Consider the following 15,596-nt stretch of genomic DNA (forward strand, 5'->3'; position numbering starts at 1 on the left):
TGAGGGAGGTTGTGAGATGGTCGGCGGTGATCTTGCTCCAGATTCTGTGGGGAACCTGTTGCGGATGGTGATGGGTCATGGTTCTCCTGAAGTTGAAGTGGACGCAGCTGTGATCTGTCCAGTGAAGTCCGGTGGAGTGGCTGAAGGAGATGTGCTTGCTGGATGAGAAGATGGGGGTCAAGCGTGTGACCGGCGTAGTGGGTGGGGGTGTTCACCAGTTGATTGAGACCAAGGTTGGCGAGGTTGTCCAGGAGGGCGGCGGTGTTGCTGTCATTGTTGTTCTCCAGGTGGAAGTTGAGGTCCCCTAGGAGGATGTAGTCTGAGGAGGTAAGGGCGTGCTGGCTGATGAAGTCTGCGATGGTTTCGCTGAATTGTGTGCATGGTCCCGGGGTCTGTAGATGAGAGTGCCTCTGAGGGTGGTCTTGGGGTCGGTGTGTATCTGGAAGTGGAGGTGCTTGGCGGCGGTGATGGTGTCGTCGGAGTTGGTCGTGATTTGGATGGTGTTTCTGTGGACGATGGCGATGCCTCCTACGGTTTGGTTGACGCGGTCCTTCCGGGTGATTTTGTAGCCCTCCGGGATGGCTATGGCGATGTCGGGGGCTGAGGAGGCGTTCATCCAGGTTTCTGTGAGGAAGGCGACGTCTGGTGATGTTGTGTTGAGGAGGTTCCAGAGTTCGACGGCGTGTCTGTGGACGGAGCGGGTGTTGAGCAGGATGCACTTGAGGTGAGTGTTGCTGGTGTCTGGCTTGGCGGGAGCGGTGCCGGTTCGGAGGCAGGTGAATTTGCAGGCTTGGCAGGTGAAGGGTCCGTGGGTGCGTTTCGGGGTGGCTCGGTAGCAGGCGGGGTTCCGGCCGGCGTTGAGTGCGTGGAGGGTGGCGGCGTTGTAAGTCCGTCGTGTGGGCTGGCATCGTCGGGGGGCAGGTGTCCTGGCGCTGGGCGCGGTCCAGGCGCGGACGGACGCAGACGGGCTTGCCTTTGGCGCGCCCTCTGCGCGCGTCCGCTACGCGGCCGATTCGCGGCCTCCATATGAGGGCAGAGGGAGGGAGGAGCAGCTGGGAGGTGGGAGCGGGGCGGCCAATCGGAGAGAAGGGGGCGGGCCGCAGGGGCTCAGCGGCGAGAGAGAGCCCGGAGAAAAACTCGGGGAAAAAACGGCGGGAGAAAGACGGCGGGAAAGGGACGGCGGGAGAGGGACAGCAGGGCACAGGGATACAGAAGCAAACACAGGGGCACAAAATGGGAAAAATAAAGCAGAGTGGCACAGAGGCCGGCGCAGGGGTACAGATAAAAGAAAGGGGGCGAGCAGTCAGGTGTCAAAAAGCGTCCGCGGAGGTTCAGACCACAGGGGGCTGCGTGGCGGATGGGGAGAACGACCTGCCTGGTGATAGGGTCAGAGGTCGATCCAACCCACTCTACCCCAATCCAATCTACCCCAATCCAATCTACCCCACGACCTCAATCCTCTTCACCTATTCCACCCCACTCCACAACACTGCTGCTCTCTATGACACTGCACTGTACAAGACTCTGCCACTGAACCACTAAACTCCACTCAACTCTACTCCAACAAATCCAGTCTACCACATGAAACTCCCCTCACTCCACACTACGACACTCCACACCACTGACTTTTAGCCATGCTTACCAGCAGCCACACTGGACTAAAACATGGCAAAAACACATGGTATAGGTGAGAACTATTGGCTTTGACAATGCATGCTCTGAAAAGGTGTCTGGATTAATACACTGCCATAGCAGGGCTAATTTCAGGGTCTTTATATCTTTAAACCAAATAAAGTCCATTTCAGTAGCTGCACCCCAGCTTCGTTCTATCCGGGGCCGAATGACACAGGTGTCAATTCAAAAGATTTCTAGGAAATCCTTTCGCGGATCTCTGCTGTTTCATTGCAGCTCTTACGGGGAAGGCGATACACAGAAGCCTCCAGGTAAAATCCACCGTGAGACGTGGCGTGCTTGCCTTTTTTCCAACGCCTGTTTCGCTTCCTCACCCCCCCCAGGTTTCGGTTTCCTTTCTCCAGCTGCTGACTGGAGGGAGGGGCTAGGAGGAATGAGTACATCTCCTAGGGCCGAGGAGGAGCAGACCCGGGGCAGGAGGAGAGAAGGCAAGCGGCAGGCACTGAAGAGAGGCGAGGGCCACCGTGGCAGTGAATGTCCCCACACAGCATTGAGGTAAGAGCCCACCGCAGCGGAGACCCGGAAATGACTGGCAGCAAAATGTAAACAACCGAGGAGCCAATGCCACGCCGCAGAAGAGGCTCATTTCCGAGGGCTTCAGCAGTCATTACACCGTTGGCAGCCTCGACCCCGGGGTAACTGGCATCTGGGGGTCTTTAATGTGCTTACGGACACCTTTAAAATAATGGTTCGCTTCATAGTCCATCTACCGCATAATTTAAATATTTTAAAGATTGGTTCTAGATCATACACATTGAAAGTTCTCAAAATGAATAAACACAGGTTGTACCTCTGTGACAGACACCATACAAAGCCCAACTGGTCACCTAGGGCAGTTCATTGCGCTAATCGTCCATCGTCCTTCTCCAGCCAGTGGTTCGAGTGCTACCAGTAACTCTCCACCAACCTGTGAGTAGTTATTCTGTTTCCAGCCAGCCAACTAAATTTGGATTAGTTGAATTAATATATGTATAGCAACATTAAAAAGTGAGTATTCGAGATGAAAGTGTGTGTATTTTGATAAGTAATAGGCGAATGGTTGGAGAATAGTGGCAATATTTTCAAAATATATTTACAGCTGATATTTGAGTGACAACTCATGCGGCGTAGGGGAGGTATTACTAACACTTTTATACTTATTTTTTTTACATTACTGCCTGCGTCAGTGCTTGGTCCACTAAGTGGATCACTGTAGGTAATCTTGCATTTGGTGATCACTAATATTATATTGTCTGATGCAGTCACTATAAGAACGCCTATAATATTAGTAGCTCTGGATGATTTCCATTGAACATAAGAAGCTCTTATTACAGAAAAGATTGGGACCCCTGGTATAAACACCTCCCTTTGACAGACGGTGGGGTAGGGCTTTTGTCTGACAGAGGATACAAAAAACTGTAAGGCCTGATCTGGTGTTTGGCGGTCGGGTTACTCAGTCACAAACGTGACAGATATCCTGTCCCCATTATTACAAGTGCTGGAGGATGCAGTGCACTTGTAATAAAGCACTGGGGATGTCCGTCATGTTTGTGACAGAGTAACCTGTTCACCAAACTCCAAATCAGCTCCTCAAATACTACTATTGAACACAATTCCTTTTTGTCATACTGTTTTATTTCAATATTAAAACAAATGTATGTTTGCATGACGGACAGTTCTCAAAGGTGCAGCTATATGAACATGACACTTATACTTCACAAATATGTTGCATGTTTTTTTGAGATCCCAGGCCTTGAACCCTAATGTACCCACTAGTGAGACAAGCACTTAATACTTATGAAATGTACTGTGCTGTTCGCAGAGTTGGTTTTTAATGTAAAGAGTTGTGGCAAAAGTTTCCCCATAATTCGCCTTTTATCTCTGTGAAAACTATTCAGCCTGCAAGTAAGGGACTGGGTTATGGAGAAGTTTAGAGATTGATTAATTTAGATTTTGCAAGTGTCACTGGACCTAGGGGTGCCGAGGGTGCTGCAGCACCCCCTGACATAATTGAAGGGGCTCAGAGGAGCAATAAAGAGATATTTGTTTTTTTCCCTAGCAGTAATTACTGCCAATTGCTGCTTGTCAAAGGATAGAAGGTGAGAGGTCTGACAAACTGCTGCTAATTGAGTTAATATGAAGATCTGTTTACCTGTCCCCCTTCTAACTGTAAAGTGAAGGCATAATGTAACTATCGACCAGTGGTACACCTCCCAGGGTACAGGGATTTTGTGTGTATCTGGATAAGGCCACATAATGTTGTGGGTTTTCCAATTCATTTGCATAAAAAACTTTTTATTACTTTGATTGAAAATTAAATTTTTGAAATACATAAGAATCACAGGAAGGACATAAGAGGCACATTGGCTCTTAACCTTGACGTGAGATAGGAATAAAAAAGTTTTTTAAGATCAAGATAAACCAAGAACCATTAACTTTACTCTGATACCTACAAATAGAAACAACTCTAATGTATTTTCACTTCTCTAGATGTATTCTGTTTTCATGTTAACGTGACACAATCTCAAACCTCAGAATTGCTGTAATTTGTGCCATGGGGGCAACCTTGTCGTTACTGCCACTTCATTCAATTTACCTTCCAAACAACCCAAGTCTCTCCGTTAGATAGTGATGGCTGCGCAAATGGTAACTGCGGAAACACAATTGACCACATAATACCATTTGTGGTTAATTTACTTTGATTGAGTTTAGAATGAGAACTGCCTGAAATCATACAACTTTAAAAAACCCAGCAGGAAAATAGTTATCTCTGTTTGACTTTACCTTGCATTAAATATGCAATATATTTCTAAATGCTCAAAAGTCGCCAATAGATTAAGACATTTGTGCTCTACACAGCAAAACTCGTGCCTCAAATGTGGACTATATTCATAGCAATTGGGCTTTTGTGCTTTTATTACACCAGCTATGTTACTTGATGTGCTTTCTCAAGGCACCTTGTTTACTTCCGCAATAGCTCAGTGTTTCAGAACAATAGGTTTTGTCTGTTCACAAACTGATTACAACATTTTTCTAGAAATCTAAAAAAAAAAATTGAATTATCGAGCAGTTATAAGGCATTATGCAGTTTTTAGGGGTTCTGTGAGCTCACTGGTAAAACCCCCAATAATAATGATTAAAAATCATTGTGCGTCCGACAAATTTATGTCGATTATTTTACCAAATCATTGTGGCAATAGCAATCAATGCCCCCTACTCTTGGAACACTGGCTTTGCTTCAGCGTCAGGCCAAAGGAAGGAACTGAAAGAGACTGAGAAAAAGAAGAAACAATGTTACCAGCTCCATTGTTCCTTGATCTCGCTCTAAAGGATCAATCAATCAATTCATTTTGGGGCTGTGCCAGACTAATCCCCAAACAAACAGATCACAGAGACCTGAATTTAGTCTGCGACAGCTTTATTTATTTCAGTCACATATTAATATAGACCAAACACTGAGGTAAAGTGCTGTGTCAATTTGTGTTCAACCGTCAAAGCTGCCTTTAAGCAATGAAAGGGATCAAGACCTTGTTTTTCACCAATTAAGACTGATTTTGTGGTCAAGTATTTTTCTGGTGCTTTAGTTGCACTCACTGCAGTATATTAGTGCTGCAAAATGGAAAAAATAACTTAAAATGTCAATTTTCTTGGTGGATGTGTTCTCTACACTAAACAATACTGCACCTCAGTACATTTTAGCCATGTTTTTATTTTTTTAATGTGCTGCAACTTGTATCTGTGGTTCACTGCTACTTTGCCCAATGTCTTACCAATGTCAATCAGGTTTACCTTGTGTGTGCTAGCGCTTTACATATCACTTTGATTTCGTACAATTTCTAGGGCTTTGGTTAGGCGACGTTTATGACCAGCACATTCCTGTCTGCAATTTGTTCCAACACTACTGGTTATGTTTAGAGAGTAGGGTTAATTAAAGTAAGGCATATTGTAAATGATGTGTAAGGTGTATGAGTTAGGAAAGTGTTAGGATTAGGGTAAGAGTTAAGGATAGGGTAAGCAGTTTGATCATGGTTAGGGTAGTTCTAGGGGTGAATTAGTGTTAGGATAACAGGCTTTGTTAGGGAGTTGTTATGGTGAGGGTTGGAGTAAGGGTTAGTGTTAGGAGTGGGGTAAGTGTTTGGGGTGAGCAGTGGGATTAATGTTATGTTTATGGTTAAAATTAGTGAAATTGATAATATAAGGGATGCAGTAGAAAGATCGCACAGGCCGTGGTACAGGGACATTTCCCTGTAAATTAGCATTTTGTAAGAAAAACAAAACGTTAGGGTTATGTTCAAGGAAGGAGTAATGGGGGTAGACCAAGAGTTAATTTATGTCTACGTATAATTCACAAATTTCAGTATAAAAATGGGCGTTCCTCTACATGTTTGCATTTGTAGACCTACATGTTAGCCACAGCATTTTCATCTCCATTTTTTTTACCTCTACCCTTTTTTGGGATTGTTTGCATACTTTAAGATTCAATACATAGTACATAGTGTGCAAGAGCTAATTATTGGTGCCAGTCAGGCAATCCAATCAGTGAGAAAGGTATTAAATGATCCTTAAAAATATGCTGTTATATTAGGATCTCTTCAGGACCGTCCTTGAGACTCAAGGGTTTGGAAAAGTTAATTGGCATCTGGGTGACAGTGAATAATTACCACAAAGACTCCAGAAGTGACTAACTTTACCGTTTCAGGTTTGACAGGTGTTTGGATCCAGGCCTTTTCGACTGAAAGTTACCAATATGTCTGAGATGGACACAGAACCACCACCGGCTGAGGATGGAAGCATGTCCGATCCAGCTTTCTCTGCATTCCTGACGAAGCAACTCTGCATGCATGGAGGCCGCTTGTTGATAGTGGACATCCCCAGTCTCGTTGGCCTTACACCAGAACATATTGCCGGCATTCTGCGTGAGGAGGAAAAGCGCTTCCCAGAGCCAGAGCCGGGCACGGTGATGGTCCAGTCTCCTGTTCGCCTCTGTTCAGGGTACCTGGCAGACAAATGTCAGGCTGCGGACTGTGGGCGTCTTCACCTCTGTCGCTACTTCATCTTGGGACATTGCTTCATTCGTGGTAATAGGAATGGGTGAGTTAAGATTATGTGATAACTTATTTTGCCTGTTAGTGGGATTCTGCCTTAAAGCATCTTCAGTAATGAGTAAATGATAGGGTCTTAAGGGGCATAAGGGACATCTGAATGGAGAAAAAGAATTGGAGACAGGAGGGATGGCCCTGGGAGGTGAACATAAGAGGTGGACAAAGTATTTTCACAGAAAGCCAAGTCTGCTAGTTTTTACTTTATCGGCCTAGAACGAAATGTGGGGGGTTGCACTTTCACACACTGTCTGAAGACCACCTCCATGTCTAACAGCCTCCTTGGACTGAAAAGCTTATCCAGGAAGACCATCTGGTGTTTCAGTAAATCTAACTGCAATAGAAAAAAACTCGGGTAGAGACACAACCATGATTGACCTAGTCGCTTGTCAGAATGGTTCATAACAAGATATATTCGTGGCCTAACAACTCAGAGCAAGCATCACAAACTTGCTGTCTTTGCGGATGATGTTTTGTACTTTGTTACACAGTCGTAAACACTTCCCTTCCCATTCTGAAAGGTGAACTCCAGAACTAAATGTGGGGGGTTGCACTTTCACACACTGTCTGAAGACCACCTCCATGTCTAACAGCCTCCTTGGACTGAAAAGCTTATCCAGGAAGACCATCTGGTGTTTTAGTAAATCTAACTGCAATAGAAAAAAACTCGGGTAGAGACACAACCATGATTAAATGACCTAGTCGCTTGTCAGAATGGTTCATAACAAGACATATTCGTGGCCTAACAACTCAGAGCAAGCATCACAAACTTGCTGTCTTTGCGGATGATGTTTTGTACTTTGTTACACAGTCGTAAACTTCCCTTCCCATTCTGAAAGGTGATCTCCAGCTGTTTTTAATAGTTTACAGGTTCCAAATTACCTACACTGATCCAATGGGAATGAGTGTTTCAGCAGCCATTGGACTCAACAGAGGCCAGCTTTTGGAGGGGAACTTAAATCATACTATTGACCCAACTAAATACCCGTGAGTCCATCTCCCTCCTAGGATGTCTTACCTTTATGGGTGTTATGGTCCTTACATATGGGACATATTATACAAGGAGGCGAAGGCTTGAGGTCTCTTGGTTTGGGCAAGATGAATTTCTTGTAAATACTCCTATTCATTGCGCAAACAGTGCTGGTTGGATTTCCTTAGTCATATATTACCATCATACAAAAACAACTTTAGCTTTCATGTGTCCATAAAGACTCATGGAGTTCTCTGAGCTGCACTATATAGACCAAAATCAAAGAAAAAGGATTGGTTTTCCAGGTGTATATAGAAATGTATTAGAGCTGCCCAAATTAGACTAGTTCTTATATGAATACGGTATCCCCATCTGAAGCCCTGGATTAAGGCAGAACAAGATAGTTTAATGGCCTTCCTTCTTATGGCTTCTTCCAAGACACAGATGCAGGCATTCTTGAATCTATCGGTATCATACTAGAGCACTGGGATATAGACATTATGGGAAATTAGTTAAAAAAAATTATGAAGTTTTGTTACAACAAAGTAAAGGAATCACCAAAAATAAAATGGCACAAGTTTTTCCCTTTCGTGACACAGATGTTGACTTATCAAGGTTACATGCATATACTTCTTATTGCAATTCCACACATATTTATTTCATTCCATCCCTCCTACTCTTTCCACATGCAGCGAGTACCCAGGACTCACAGAAGAGGAGGTAGGAAACTAGATGTGACAAAGTCGCTCAACATCTGCCTCCAATGTTTTGTCTTCTGATTCCAACATTTGGATGCATGAAGAGTGTCAGATTCTGGTACAGCCATAAATGCTTTTGGTGTGTCTGCATTTATCACCAGATCATCGTCAACTTTCTCTTCCTTTCCAGGGGCTCCTTTAGGAGGTATAACGTTACCACATACCATACTCCCATGACGCTGGCAATCCTCTTTTCTAAGTCACATGTGTCAAAGGGCCATCACCAACCACTACAAGATGATGGGACATGGGACACCATGTGCCAAACCCTAAATCCATGGATCTGTGGGTGACAAAACAAATATTTGACTGAAGGCACATAGGACATAAGATGGATTATTGTTGTCAGATCCTCAATATGCACACAATACAGTGTAAGTCGTACAAACTACTGATGCAGTGGTATTATTTGCTGGTCAGATAGCCTGCTATTTTTGACATAGCAAGCTATTGTTGGGGAGGTTGTGATGCGAGGAGAACATGGATCACATGCTGGGCATGTCCGAAAAGTCTGACATATTGAGGTTCTGTTTTGCAAATTATACACAATATAACTGTAATTTAATTACAACTGGACCCACTAGTGTTTTAGTGCATACAGAGGGGCTGTAAATTCTTGTTCGCAGAGTTCTGCAATGTGCAAACTTATTTCTCAGTTTTCTGGCTGAAAAGTTGTCTGGTGCAAAATTTTGGAAACAAGCAGATCGCCCATTACTAAGGGGTTGATGGATTCCAAAAGTGAGAGACAACCGCCTCCCTGGCAGATTCACAGAGTGCAGACTCTAAGGGGCGATTTGGGTATGGCCCCAAACTGCATGAGGTATGTAGGACCTGGTAAATTTTGGTTCACTTTCCTACTTCTAAATATTTTTCTAGAGACCAGTTTAATAAACCCCTCAGATGAGGAATTGGCCTTTCTAGCCTCTCTCTAACCACTAGACTCTAGACCATTTTTATCAACTCTTTATTAGACTCCTAAATTCTGGCCAGTGGCCTTTTGTGAAACTTTAAATGAAATAAATAAGAAGGTGCCCCTGTGTTCTTTCCATGCATTCCAAGCTGGTAAGCGCTTCAGATGATCTGAGTTTACTGAGCTGTGGGTTCGCGCACTACTTGGAAAATAGTCTAGCCCCATTGGGTGGTCTAAAAATACACAAAACAGCCTGTACAAATGTTTTACTAGTTATAGGTTACAGACCGAACTGGTGAGTAACCAGAGCACTGTACATAAATGCTGGGTAGGTGGGGGTGGGCGGTGAATCAGGCTCCAAGTGATTTGCCCCGAATCACTGTGTATTAGGTCAAGTGCACAATGAAATAATTATAACCCAGCTGTATAAATTCTTAAGTCATCAACTTACCCAATAGGCTAGATCTCTTCCTGTTCTAACTCCCAGGAAACCTTACCTGTCACGTTTTGCATGAGCTCCCTAAGTGTTGCTCCAGCCCAGTATGCAGCAGAGCACTTTGCAAAGGTAAAGAAGTGTGTGTTTCTTTAAAGCGCGTAATGCCCAAGTAAATAATGACACCCACCGAAGCTGGAGGGACTCATTATAAACTCGGGCACTCCCAAGGCTCCATGGCACTGACTATCGATATAAGGCCAGGTAAAATGTGACGGATCCTATGGCAGGTACATAGTTCATAGATGCAGAGATAATGACAGTATTTCACCCCCATTGACTCTGGGCATGTCCCTCCCTGTTCAAACATTGTTGACTTCAGGCGTCTGTGCTGTGTGCATTGAGTATCTGGCCAAAGTTCTCGAATTGTAATTCTTCCACCTAAGTCAATACGTCCTTACTCGTGACTCTCGGGCTCACCGCCATCATTTATGCTGTTCAACACTTATATCTAAAGATCTGGAAGACTTGTGCCAGGAATCCACGATGCAATATTTATTTTCTGGTTAGATTTTCTTTTTAAATTAATTTTTTTAAACATATAAACCAGCGCTGCATTGAATTCCGACATTACACAAACAAATTATCTAAAACCTGCTCCTAATATCAATTCAGTTTAACTTTATGATCAATACCATTTTCAACGTATGGGGTGGAATTGAAAATGAGGAGGAAACCTTATTACAATCTAAAGCATGCAATTCACCACCCAGTGATCATACATGTAATATTTTCCCGATGTTCAATCTACCATACTATTTTAAACCCTGTCCCTGTACTTCTGGGATCAAACAAGACTTCCTTCCTTCAAAATAACTTCCGTGCAGTAAGTATATTTCTTCAAAACCACATCCATTTGCAGCACTGAGACAAAATTAATTTTTAATATTGTCAACAAATGACAAAAGAGGAGGTGTCTCTTGCTAATGTGAACCGTAGTCCCAATAGTGAGGGTAGGTTTATATTCCAGCAACGAAACCTCCTGGATTTTGCCCAGGGTAGGCAGTGTGTATTAGAGCAAGTTTTACTAGTTGTAAAAATATTAAACATGCCTCTAGTGCAGCTTGAGCTCTGACTCCATATCACAAGGTTCTTGTACAGTTGTTTTCATAAAGAGGTGTCTGTCTTCATGTAATCCTCATGGTTATTTTCAGTTCAGCGTTTGTGTGCTTTTAATAATCCTTAGTACATCCATCCAATATGTCCTTGATGAACTAAATCCTGTCTTTAAAACTACAGCGGCCCTAGTATGCCTTTACAGTGAAAGCCGATAACTTCCAAAGGACTGAAGGGATCCCTCAGTAGCAGTGGAAAGCACTATAAGAGGGCCTCGTCCATTTTATTTAACCTGTACCTGCATGAACGTGCCACTTCCATCTCAAGAGCCTTGGGAAGTAGGTGATAGGGGGCTGAGGCACTTTGTACTAGTTTGGCACTTCGGAGATGATGGGGACGCTATGTTCTAGTACATAGATTTTTCAATCCACCTTATGTGTTTAAAACCATGTGTGTGTAATTTCTAACCCCGGGTGGAGCTGGCAGAGTCAAACTACACAGAGGTCCATGGAGTTGGAGAGAAACTCAGTGGAACTCCTCTCCACCACCTACCTCCACCCCCCCATATAAAATAAGACTTACAAGGTAATTTAAAAGAAATAGAGTCACATACCTGTACTGCAGCGTCCCCCAGGCTGCCGTCCTCCTCCTCGCCGTACATTTTGCAAGAACTGCGCATGTGCAGTTCTCGCAAGATGTACGGTGAGGAGGAGGAAGGCAGCCCGGGGACGCCACAATACACGTATGTGACTTTATTTCTTGTAATTTACCTTGTAAGTATTTTTTATCGCGGTGGAGGTTGGTAGCCAATTTAGCGTGGAGGGCTGGCTAACTCCGCTCCGCTGTGGAGTTGGAGGTTTGCCCTTCACTCCGCATTCTCAGCAGAGCGCGGAGTAGGAAAATCTCTGCACACTCCGCTGGCGGAGCGGAGTTCTCCACCCGCCCTTAGTAATTTCCAGCTTTTTTTGTAAAGTGAGCACAGCAAGCCTACAGCAGTGAGCTGATACAGGAATGCATGAGTTTGTAATTCACTTTGGACTTGTGTCTTTCAAAAGGGTGACAGTGGTGTTGAAGTATTCAACCACCTCTCCAGGTTAGGAACATATGCTTCATCCTTTGCAGGCTAGTTTTGGATCTGGATATATTACTGAATCTGTAGTGGCAGCAGCGGGTGTTGCTGAATGTGATAAATCTACCACCCTTTTTATTGCTGGATTTATCAGCGGCCTTTGATACAGTTGACCATCACCTCTTACTAGAAAGTCTAAAAAGTCTTGGCATCTGACACAAAGCTCTGAAATGGTTGAACAGTTTTGTTTCTGAGCTGTCTTGCCAGGTTGAACTTGGGTTGTCAAAGGCGAAACTCCTGACTTGCAAAGTCCCTCAGAGGTCTTTGCTGTCTCCTTTTTTCAAATTTCATTTGTACATGTTATCACTGGTATTTCTGATCGAGTCATTCAGACTGATTGTGCTCATTTATGCTGATGACACATATATACTGTTAACAGCTAATGTAATTCCGGACGAGTTAATCTGTTCTCCATGATTGCATGTCTATGGTTCAACCATGGATGCCGGAAAACTACCTCATGTGGAATGGGGAAAAACTGAAACTCTGTTACTGTACAATCAGACCTCTATATGGGCATTCTATTTTTGGCCGCACTAATTATTATGGAAGTCCCCTTCCCCACCTCATATTCTAAAACATTAGGGTGTTAAGATAGAAACCATGGACGTTCGAATTAAACCAGTAACCTCCACGTGTTTCTTCCAGTTAAGAGTGATGAAAAGGATTCATGGCCAGACTGGCCATGCCAGGCGTCGGGCATTTTTCCGGGCGGCCGGAAGGGTTGGGGGCCGGTTTTGTTACTGGGGGCCGATTTTGTAGAAGTCCATCAGTTTTGAAAGCATCTGCTGCAGAATTCCTTGTAAATCAGTGGTTTTCAGGCAACAATAAAAACTCCGGTAATTAATGTACCCTACGGGGGCTGGTGTGCAGAAATTAGCCAGGGCTGCTTTGAGTTCCCAGTCGAGCCCTGGAAGGATTACATGACTCTTTTCATCCGTGCAATGAATGTTTTATTATGAACTACTTATTTCCAGCTAGATTGGACTTTTCCAATACACTTTGCCTTGGCTTGCCAGTTGTATGTATAAAGCAAATGCAGTCGGTGCAAAATGCGGGCAACTTTGATTGATCTTTAATATCAGGAAATTTGAGTCAAACACCCCAGACCTGGCGAAAGCACAGCGGCTTCCAGTGGATCATAGAATTAGGTTCAAATCTTCATCCCTAGTACACAAGGCACTGTTGGGCACTTGTCACAATCCCCTTACTGATGAATTCTGATTTTACAGACTAAATAGAAGCTTCGGTCAGAAAATGCAAACGTATTAAATGTACCAAAAGCTAAAAGAGTGACCCTAGGACAAAAGTCTTTCTCACTTGCGGCTGCCAAACTTTGGAACTCCTGGTCTAATGAACTAGGCCAAGAACCATCACTGATGCAGATCGGAAAATGTTGGAAACATGCTCTTTTTAGTGCAAGCCTAGCACTAGTGAAAACAATTGTCGTGTAATTCCTAGGAATCCTTCAGGACCTGCGTATTTTAGATGACCTAAACTGAGGGCTTGGTGTCCAAACCAACTCCGGACACCCCCACAGGATATGTCAGCTGTTAGACCAGTATGTAACCAAGTATCCCCTAGGGAAGAACAATCCCCCCTCACCTGATGGTAGAGAATGAAGGACCCCATCTCTGCTTAGAGGATGACACACGGTAAGGGATGTCAGACTGCTGCGTGTCGAAGATTCAGCATGCAGGACCCAGTGTCAGCTTGGAAGGAAATCTCCTTTAATTTGCAGGGGGAAATAAGGTTCTTATATACTAGAGTCGTCACTCCAGGGTTTCTTCAAGAATCGATATGTTTTGAAAATAATCATAAACGTTTTGAAAACACACATAAATGTTTTCCCAAACAAATGCGATCATGCACAGCTGGCTGTTGGCCAAAGGATGAAAAAAGTGGTGACCCTTATATAGAATAATTCTGCTGTGACTGGGGACATGTTTATGTATGTCAGGTACAGGGATAATGATAGAATACTAAGATCCTGGTGTTGAAGAGACAGGAGCCAGCTACTAGTTAAAAGGTCACCTGTTTGAAATCGTTACTGCGGTGTGGATAGGACCATGTATGAAAAATAGGGGTATACATGACAGGACTAGCCTAAAGGACATAACACAATGAATCACGTCAAGCTTTTTGTTATGGGTTTAAGCTCCAAGGTACCCACGAGTGAATATCTGGGAAAGTTAAAACACTATAAGTAAAATAAATAAATCAGGTTTCTATGCTGCCGTGTTCGGGCCCTGGTATTACTTTGTGTCCTTCTTACCATACAAAATCTGCTCTGAATGGCTGTGTAGAAAATGCCATGGCTAGTCACAAATCATGAAGGGATACATGCTAGCCCATGCCTAGTGAGGACTAACCCAAACAAGTAAATGGCAAAATGTGGCTGACCCTGGGCCTTATTCTGTATGTTCTGTTTGTTGTATATTTTGATCATTGGAGTTTCTTATCAGTTAAACCTGTCTACAGACACCGCTGAAAAGGACTGATTAACTACCCAGCCATCACGCTGCCCAGTACTGACACACAGTCAGGTGCATTGCATCTCTTCTGACTTGCAGTGTGCACTCTTACCCCATGATGGACACAGAGTAAGCTCCCTCACAGTATATCTCTTCTGACTTGTATTATGCACTGGTACTAACACATCCATTCAGCTCTCAGAAGTTTGGACCCCACTCAAAACACTCACTCTAATCACTGCTAAAATCCCTTACTACAAGACCACCATCAGTGAAGCGACTAGCGGAAGCAAAGCCGTATTCGAGACTGTCAGACACTGCACCACAGTCCCTGTCTCAGTCAATAAATTCAATGCCATTACCTGTTCTTTAGCTAGAAGATAGGCAAAATCCGATCCAACATCATTACCCCTTTCACTGCTCCCTCACCTCCAGCCAATCATTATCCTCTTACCACTAAATAAACCTCTTTCAATATATTCCTGCATATAGATCTCTCCAAAATCTTAAACTCTCTCAATGTAATCACCTATGAAGATTACACCCTTACTTCTTCCATCATCAAATCACTCCAAGGAGAGGCTCTAAAACCCCAAGTTGTCTATGCCTCCCTAAGTCACGAAAAAATCCCAGGTGGCCCTAATACCCCACCAACCCCTGCCCTATTCACCTTCTATTCAGAAGAAAGATCATTGAGAAAACAATTGCCACCAAGTTCCGGGAGCACATCAGCAAGAATAATCCACAGGACTACCAATAAGACTTCAGGCCACACTGTACCCCTGCGATAGCCAAACTGAGTAGATGATGACCGCCTTCTCCTCAGAAACAAGCACTGCCTACCAGCCCTTCCTGACCTCTTTGCAGCCTTCGAAACCGCTGGCCATCCAGCTCATCCAAGACCCTGAAAACACTCATGGGATATTCAGGCGCTAACTTTCCGAAGGGCACATCCTACCTCACCAACTGCTGGCACCACAAGATCACAGACACTTCCCATCTTCTGCACACCGCCCTAGGGCTCCATCTTTTCACC

The 15,596-nt window shown here is 44.1% G+C and overlaps 1 protein-coding gene across 1 annotated transcript in view; it reads left to right on the forward strand.

Annotated features, from left to right (window-relative positions):
* The first annotated feature begins 2,037 nt into the window (after positions 1–2,037).
* Positions 2,038–15,596, forward strand: part of LOC144807657 (zinc finger CCCH-type antiviral protein 1-like) — a 189,438-nt gene continuing 175,879 nt past the window's right edge. Inside the window, exons 1-2 of the mRNA XM_078673287.1 lie at positions 2,038–2,187; positions 6,371–6,762. Of these exons, the coding sequence (XP_078529413.1) occupies positions 6,419–6,762 (344 nt within the window). The 5' untranslated portion in view covers positions 2,038–2,187; positions 6,371–6,418. The remainder of the gene's footprint in view (positions 2,188–6,370; positions 6,763–15,596) is intronic.

Source organism: Lissotriton helveticus, chromosome 1_1 (genome assembly GCF_964261635.1).
Source record: "Lissotriton helveticus chromosome 1_1, aLisHel1.1, whole genome shotgun sequence".
NCBI lineage: Eukaryota > Metazoa > Chordata > Amphibia > Caudata > Salamandridae > Lissotriton > Lissotriton helveticus.